The 8975-nt window shown below is 43.2% G+C and overlaps 1 protein-coding gene across 1 annotated transcript; it reads left to right on the plus strand.

Annotated features, from left to right (window-relative positions):
* Positions 1–476: 476 nt before the first annotated feature.
* LOC136423137 (acid-sensing ion channel 5-like) lies at positions 477–8437 on the plus strand. Its single transcript, XM_066411177.1, has 12 exons — positions 477–664; positions 1270–1368; positions 1946–2074; positions 2409–2514; positions 3071–3202; positions 4427–4579; positions 5121–5265; positions 5869–5925; positions 6332–6506; positions 6908–6999; positions 7448–7569; positions 7860–8437. Exons 1-12 carry the CDS (start codon positions 501–503, stop codon positions 7899–7901), a joined length of 1416 nt encoding a protein of 471 aa, XP_066267274.1. The 5' UTR covers positions 477–500; the 3' UTR covers positions 7902–8437.
* Positions 8438–8975: the final 538 nt, after the last annotated feature.

Here is an 8975-nt window from a genome sequence, read left to right on the forward strand (position 1 = left end):
TGTAAGCTAAGTGTTATGTTGACGTTGCTGTGTTGGACGTTTCTTTTCCCTTGGCTTACAGCAAAAAGACAATTTGCGGTCAAAGAGTCTCAGGTGACCAAACAGGCCCATGTAGTGTTGCAATGCTGTTATAACTTAGTCTAGTGTGACTAAAAACGTACCCATTTCTGCCTTTCTTGACACGCATTTTAGTTACAAATACTTGCTACAAACACAAGAAGCCCTCACATCAACAGATACGTCAGGGTACGGACCTTCTTTAGGTTCAACGTTCCGTAGGGAAAATATTTTCTTCACGGTTGAAGTTGCCACTTTTGTTGACTGTGCGTTGCCAAGTCGTTTAGTACATGAGCAGGTATCCCTAGTGTGTACCCTAGTCCGTCCCTACGTATACAAGGCTAGACCTCTGTTTGAACAACAACATTTGAATTAAAGGCAGCTTTTGGTTGAATATCAGAAAATTTTTGGAAGCAATCCGAAAGTTTCGCCAGAGTTTTGACATGGCAGACGACGAAGACACATCGCCGGAGAAGGATTTTGCGGACAACACGACTCTTCATGGGATAGGAAAGGTGTCGGGCAGTGAGAAATGTTCGCTGAAACTGCTCTGGCTAGCCATCTTTCTGGCCTGTTTTGGAGTGGCGACTTGGCAGATCACAGAGACGTAAGTGGCGTAACTTTATATCTGACTGCAAGTTGAATTAACTGATCAACTTTCCCAGTTTGAATATCAGATCTAGATTTACATTTGTACTCTCCAAGCTGAGGTTCGTCTCCGGCTTGTCTGTTTTCTCGTCTTTTAGGCGTTTTTGTCGGGCTATCTATTTTGTCATGTTTTTCTTGTCTGCCGGCCAAACAGACAGCAGCGGACAAGAAGAAAACCTGACAAAATAGATAGCCCGACAAAAACCCCTAAAAAGATGAGAAAAAAAGCCGGAGCCGAACCTCTGCTTGGACGGAGCCGAACCTCGGTCTAGTCTGCTTGGAGAGTGGTACATTTGTAACCATGCGGCGCATATGAAAAGCTGCAGTACACTAGAAATTGATGGAATGATTTCGATATAAGTCTTGTGGTATCCACTTGTATCTTCGTTTCTAAAGCTCGGAAAAATGACAGAATGACATGTTAGCGTGAAGTTGGTATCTAGAACTATTCTAACCAGAGTCTTTGAAGGCCAGCGTCTGTTCAGCTTCGGAGCCGGAGGGATTATCCGATATGTAGATGTTCGGAAAGCGGAAAAATTGGCTAACCTCCAAATCTCTTTCCAGCATCATTCGCTACTTGCAGTACAACACGGTGACCAACATCAAACTGGAGTTTGAGAACGAGCTGGTCTTCCCTGCTGTGACCGTGTGCAACTTCAACAGGTACGTCTGAACGAAACAGGGCCGTCTTTCAAACGAAGGAGTATAAAGACGCTCACCGGCATTGTTGATAAAGTGTCGTTCAATAGCAACCATTCTATTTCGTCGAATTCGCTTCATTACCTTTGCGGGGTACCTGAGTGGGGTCGTGTGGCGTAAAAGTGGGGTCGTGTGGTGTAACGGCAGGGTGTTTGACCCAGAACCCAGAGGCCCTGGGTTCGAATGCTGTCATGTATTGTGCCGATCTTATGCCCTTGGGAAAAGCACTTTACACGACGTTCCTCACTCCAGCTAGGTGTAAAAATGGGTACCTGACTACGGTTGGGGAGGTAACAGGCGGTGGAAGAAGTGGGTTGTACTCCGCCTTCCGATACTGTGCCATAGACACCGTGGATAACAACCCACTGTACCTACAGCCTCAAAAAGGCTATAGAACTTGCAAGGAGGTCATCTTTTTGGTGCCTTTGGCGTCGTGTGAGTGAGTGAGTGAGTGAGTGAGGGAGTGAGGGAGTGAGGGAGTGAGGGAGCGAGTTCATAAATGAGTGAGTGAGTTTGTCTCCAAACATTTCTCTCATCCTAGGTTTGAGGAGAACCGTCTCCAGGCCGACACGCAGGCGTACCTCTCCGCCCTGCTGTACGGGTACTACCTACCGCCGCCCGTCGGGGTGTACTACGATCCCGTGCTCAACGAGTTAGTGTCCGTCGTCAGGTAAGTACCAACTGAATCTTACGCCCTACCGCCAGTCTATATGTTAGCCATCAAGTTGAAGATACGAGGGAGTAAGTCAAGCTTTCAAGGGCATGGTCCGAACTTGAAATCAACTCAGTCGCTCATAAAAATGTGAACAACAAACTGAGACATTTCAGTCTCAAGAAGGCATGTTTCTTTACATTTGCGCTAAATTTCAACTCATATTATACAAAAATGAACCTGCTATGACACAAACGGCGATTTATTTTGACTTACCCTCGTTTCATAAAACGCACGCATTTTGTCAAAATTTTACGGGAAAGAACAACCTCTCCTGTATCGCTTCTTTCAGGGATGATTTGGATCCAGTCAACACTACGTTGGAGGCCGGATGGCAGTTGGTGAAAGATTGGAACTTCTACGTGTGTGAGTTCAAGGGAGAAGAGTGCACCGTAGCGGTAAGTTTTTTGATAATGCTGTATCTCAAACATTACCAATTTTTAGTGCTTGATGCGGACAAAAGACCAACTACAACCAGTCCAAGTTGTCAAACTACATTTTCAGTTGTTAATGCTTCGGTCACATTTCGAATAAGAGGCCCCGCCGGGTAGTTTTCGGGCTGCACTTTCAGACGTGACCCCTACGTGGCCCCGTGGGACACCCTGCGGCTACCGGGCTATTTTTGGGCAAGGACGGGCCCAAGGATTTTTAAACTTGAAATTAAAAGCAACCTGGGATCCGGTAACAAATAGACGCCGTAAGCTAATCGTGACAACACCGAGAGGTATCCCAAAGGTATGCGACAGTCCATCGGGATAAATTTGTGGCTTTAGGGCCCGACCGGGGCTACACCGGCGCAATTGTGAACGTAGCATAAGGCTGAACATGTGCAACAATGACCTGAGATTCGGCCTTCCACCGCCGCCTCTCACACTGCCTTTCAAGCCCACAGATGTACATACAACATGGAAAAAACTATAAAGAAAACTATTGTAACACTGCCTTAATCTACAGGATTTCGAGCACGTCTTTACGACCTACGGGAATTGTTACACCTTCAACGCCGTGGTGGACCCTGACAACCCACGCAGACAGAGGTTACCAGGGGCAGGCAACGGTCTGAAGCTCATCTTCAACATTCAGAGCGTAAGGGTTTTCATTTTTCGTTTGTGTATGTGGTTAATTGTGATTTTTTTTTTCACCACTTGTCATCATTGCCCTAAAGAAGGTAACAGATATAGAAGGACGTCCGAAACAATTGCCAGCGAGGTAAGAACAATTTTTGGTTGCGTAAAAATCTACACTATCGTGACTTGAAAGTTCATCTGTTTTGGTAGAAATCATTGTGGGCCAATGTTGAACTGTAATTTCCAACACAACAGACAGACGGGGGGCGCCATAGACTTTCTGCAATTCATGATCCACCGAGTCACATTTGTTATTTGCATAAGGCCACACCAACTTCATTTTATGGATGACATCGTCTGGAGACCCCAAAACTAATGCGCGCGGGCGAAAAAAATAAAATCCAGCAAAAAAAAAAAAATGCTGCTAAACCACAGGACTACTAGTACAAAGCTGGTACCGGTATTGCAAATTGAACCACAGAACACAGTTTATTTGTAGGAGGTACATGTAGGTTGTCTTGTTCATCATAGCAGACTCAGCGCAAGTGATTGATTTTTAATATATTGACAAGAACGACCAAAGAAGTATACTATTAGAAGGTATTTGGCTCCAAGGACTGTGGATGATATAGGACTGTGATGAAAATACTCATATACACCCATAAGGGCAGTTTCAACATACGTGGCATTGAACTCCATATTAAGCATTCCATGGTTTATGCTCACAAATCTCACTGTGAGACCTCTGCCAATCCCTCAATTCCTCTCTCATGTCTCTCATTGTTGCAAAAGAAACGTGTGAGAGCCACTCTGGATAGGTCGTGTTTGAAATTGTCTGGGCGATACTCGCTGGCCAGCGCGATCCTCTCGTACAACTGTGCAAACGCAAAATCCCCCTAGCCAACATCGATGGCATACCAATCCACAAATGCGCCTTTTGCGGCAATCTAAGTCGGCAAGTTTCGGAATTCCGTGTAGCCTTGGAGGAGGTGATTTTTTTTTTTTGACAACAGGCGAAAATCAATGCGCGCGCGGATGTCATCCATAAAATTAAGATGGTGTGGCCTAACATGACGTCACAGAAGCCGTGGATTGATCATTCATTGACAAAGACTGGAGTTGATTTTTTGGTGTTAGAAATTACATTTCAACTTTGATCCAGAACTCTGATATTGACTGACCATCCTGATAAAGCTACGGATACTCTTTCGATTTATCACATATTGTTTTTGTACGATGACAGGAATTTTACACGGAGGACCCTGCGCAAGGAGGCAGTGACGATGTCGGGATGAAGGTTCTGATTCACGATCAGAAGGAGCCGCCCAAGATGGACACACAGGGCATCGCCGTCGGCCCGGGAAGCCACGCCTTCATAGGGATATCAAAAGTCGAGGTATCATCGCGTTTATATTTTACGGAAGGGAAACATGTTGTTTTTGCTACATTTCTTCCTCATCTTCTTCTCCCCCTTCTTCTTCCATCCTCACAACCCCCCCCCCCCCCAAAAAAAAAAGATCAATGACCTGCACCAGCCATGCAATGTCATAAAGACATGATAGTTTTGATTTTCATCTTTTTCCAAGAAGAGGTTTGGCATATTTTTTTAAACTTTGATACATTTTACAGCGCTTTTGTCGGGCTTGCTATTTTGTCAGCTAAGGTTTTCTTTATGTCGCCAAGCCAAAAAAAACATAAAACACGTCAAAACCAAATGCAAGCCGGAGCCGAGCCTCTGCTTGCAGAATAGATCTCTATAGCATAGAATAAAACACTAAACTCTTAGCAAATATCTTGTGAGAGAGAGATATGTACATGTGTATGTGTTACGAAAGAAAGGCTTCTATAGTAGCCTTTATCCTATCATTAAGGATATCAATCGATTAATCTGAGTAAAAATTGCTTTTAATTTAGACTATCATTTTCCATTGTTACAGTACAAGAATGAGATCCCGCCATGGGGAGACTGTCAGGACCTAGAACTTCAGTACTACAAGAACTACACCCTAACCGGCTGTCTGTTGGAGTGTAGGACCAAACATGTGTACGAGCAGTGCGGCTGTCGGCTGTTCTATCTGCCTGGTAAGAAATGCACATTGTGATACAAGGCTTTCTTTATAATCGACTTAGGTCCCAATTGGAAAAGGGGGCCCCGCCGAGTAGTTCACGGGCTTTTTTTTGCACTTTCGGGAGTGACTCCTTCTCGGCCCCGTGGGACACCCTGCGGCTGCCGGGCTATTTTGAGGCCAGACCGGGACCTCGAATCATTCTAACTCAGACTTAGAATGAACGCGGGACCTAGTAACAAATAGACGCCGTGAGCTAATCTTGCGAGCACCGGGACAAGTTTGTGGCTTCGGGGCCCGGCCGGGACTACACCCCCGACGGGCAACGGCACAATTGGGACCTACGAATTACCGAGAGAATCCTTTGCGTTGATAAAAACTAGCATTGAGTTATAAAATCATTTTCGATATGGCAGGGGGCAGTGGAAGACCAGGATAGCTCAGTCCTTACATTCTTACAATAGGAACCTCGGAATGAAGGTTATGGGTGAGTGTGAGTGGTGGCAATGGCAAAGGATACATGGTTAGGATTTCACGTCGTCTACGTGTTTTAAAGTAAAATTGCATTACTCAGCTGGCCTTGAAAATTCTACTATGTTTTGTTTACTAATTCGTACAGGAGGCAATGACTACTGTGAGCCGGAAGAGATTGCGAACTGCGCACTGGATACAATAAGTAAGTCTTCACTTCTTCATATGAATACTTATGCCAATTGAATACAAGCGAGAGAGACGCTCAAAATGCAAAACTACATTGCAACAAAATTGTCACAGTTGCCACAGCATGCTTCAAAGAGCTGTGATAACCGTCACTCTAGAAAAGAAGTAGACAATTGAAGATCTTTGGATAGAGGATAGAGGTCAAATACGCACAGGCACAATATCAACGAAAAGACCTTATAAATTAGTGACTTGAGGAGCTTAGTAACTGATAACTATATATGTACGTAGCATCTTTTCTGGACGCAGATGTGCACAGGCAAGATATGAACTTAGGATAAGCTTCCACAGGTACCCGATAAGTGTTTAGATGTTTGGTCCGTCAGAGATCAAAATGTTTATACTTAATCGTCTTTCCACAGATGCAGTGACGGCAGGAAACTACACCTGTGACTGCCCCACCCCGTGCGACATCTCACATTTCCAGACCAGCGTGTCCTACGCCGGCTGGCCCAACAAGAACACCGCCCGATACTGGCTCACCTACCTGGACCTGTGGGATTCCTGGGACGAGGAGAGCGCCACGTACTACATGTCGTAAGTTGTATCACTAAACAAACTATATATATAAAACAGTTATTATCATATAGTGCAGGAAAAAATCAAAACAAACCTACATATAATTACCTGGTCCTAGGGCACTAGAATTGTATACCGATGTTATATATATATATATACTTTACATTCTTCAGTGGGCAACTAATCACCGACTGGATGGATGAAACATTTTTGTTTCCGTCTCAATGTTCAAGTCAGTTGAGGGTTTCTCGCACCAATGAGCTGTTGCAAATATACCATCAGTTGCAGAACATCAAAATCCTCTTTCATAAGAATCGCAATCTTTAAAGTGATTTAAACATTGACTTGACAATTGATGAGGACAAATTCTGACCAACATAAATGATCAGTCATCAATAATAATCAATGATAATTTGCAGACAGAACTGGGTGGTTCTGGACATCTACTACAGCGAGCTGAACTACCAGGTCATCGAGCAGCAGCGAGAGATGACGGAGGGGGACCTCCTCAGTACGTTGTCTTCATTCTGTTCTTCAAAACACATAGAGCACTTTTGATAAGTGCGAACAGCGATTCGACGTAATGTTGATACCATTCAACAGTCTGATCATGTTCAAAATAAACTAAATTACAGGAATGTTTCTAGCTGACAAGAAACTCAATGACAATTCCTATGTGTCCTAACTCATCAACCATATGCAGGATGTCAAAATCAAAACCCTTGAAAGTGGAAAAGGGGGCCCCGCTGGGTAGTTAATGAGGGCTGTTTTTTGCACTTAGGGGCATGGCCTCTATACGTGGCCCCGTAGGACACCCTGCCGGGCTTTTTAGGGCCAGGCCTGGACCCCGAATCATTTTAACTCGGACTCATGAGAATGAACGCGGGGCCCGGTAACAAATAGCCTAAGCTATTATCCTCAGTTTGTAACGTTAGTTCTGTGTGTTCTCTGTCCTACAGGCAACATTGGCGGCCAGTTGGGCTTGTTTATCGGAGCCAGTGTCATCACTCTCTTTGAGTTCGTGGAGTACCTGACTAAGCGCGTCACGTCCTGCTTCCGGAAAAAGTACATGAAGGACAAGGTAAGATTCACGTGATGTTCACGTGTTGTTCACGTGGATACCTATAGTAATGGCGAACACTTCATGAGTTTCATACAGACTTACAAAAAGTTTATCACATTCAGTGTAACTCTTTTTTCACTTTGCACCGTATTCTAGTGGGCTTAATCAATTCACAAAACTACTTTTCCTTTTTCACTGTAATAACCTCAAATTAAAGTTCATATGAATGAATGAATCAATCGACAAATGAATGAGGCCACCCATTAAAGTACATTATCTAAATATGACTATCTCCTGTGCGTTTTCAGGTTTCGGATGTGAACATCAAACCGGAGAAGTCTTTCGCCTGAGAACCACTGTGACAGTGCGATGTGGCCTCCAAAGAAGGCTCAAAGCGGTTGGAAAATTTCTGCTGGTAACTTCAACTGACCACTATCTAGTCGTAGGAATATACAACATTTTGTAAGGTCATAGGAACGATTTGGTTGTGCTTTCCACATATTTAATTATAACAATCAAAACGGCATCACATTAGGTGAGTCCAATGTAAGAGTAATTATTAAAAACTTGATTATTTAAAGTGCATTTGTTTCATATTGTTTGGAGTTGGGGTGTAGTAGTTGGACAATCTAGTAGCAGGATCATATCTACCTGAATGTAACATTAGATTGATTGTATATGCAGCAACATTGTGACTAACTTTAGAATCAGTGTACTTAACGACTTCACTGACTTTATCTTACATTTGTATGTTTGTAAATTAGTGACAAATACACATGTGATAAGGACATTAAATATGCCTCTTCACATATTCTTTCCCGAGAATCTTGCATTTGAAAATAAGGTTAAGTCAGATCAAACATATGGTTGATATCTTATTGTACTTATGTTAGTCCATCGCAATTTGTGTTTGAAATTTGTACAGTATACTTTAATCCTTGCTTTCTGCATGCATGCTAAAAAAATTGAAAAGAATTATTTAACAAGAGTATGGGTCACTTTTACATTTTAATACAGGGCAATAACAGAAAGTTTATTTCAAGATTATCTATTGGAAACAAATATTGATTTCAATCTTATCAAAGAGTAATAAATTTGTTGTATATTCATGTATCCTGGACCTGGTGACTCAAAATATGAAAGACATCGCTCCATCCTCATGACTTGCATTATTGTTATCTTGTGTAGAATTAGAAAGGAATGACGGAAAAATACCTGACTGCCATCATCATTCTCCTGTTACGATGGGAAAACAGTCTAGTAGTACCGAGTCAGGGCCAACCTTCATGCAACACCTCACAAACAAACATTCTAAAAACACATATCTATGAACAGGAGAACTTATCAAAATTGAACGCCTCTTCCCGAAAATGGCTTTCTCAGTCAGGTGTTATGTTGATACTGGTGCCATGGGCTAACCTTTC

This window comes from Branchiostoma lanceolatum, chromosome 17, assembly GCF_035083965.1.
Source record: "Branchiostoma lanceolatum isolate klBraLanc5 chromosome 17, klBraLanc5.hap2, whole genome shotgun sequence".
Lineage (NCBI taxonomy): Eukaryota > Metazoa > Chordata > Leptocardii > Amphioxiformes > Branchiostomatidae > Branchiostoma > Branchiostoma lanceolatum.

What these genes read in the sequence shown, in the direction of transcription:
- LOC136423137 (XM_066411177.1), top strand. Translation starts at nt 501, where the DNA reads ATGGCAGACGACGAAGACACATCGCCGGAGAAGGATTTTGCGGACAAC. An exon ending in TAGGGATATCAAAAGTCGAG is followed by an intron (nt 4,580 to 5,120) that starts GTATCATCGCGT and finishes CCATTGTTACAG; the next exon opens with TACAAGAATGAGATCCCGCC. An exon ending in TCGGCTGTTCTATCTGCCTG is followed by an intron (nt 5,266 to 5,868) that starts GTAAGAAATGCA and finishes TAATTCGTACAG; the next exon opens with GAGGCAATGACTACTGTGAG.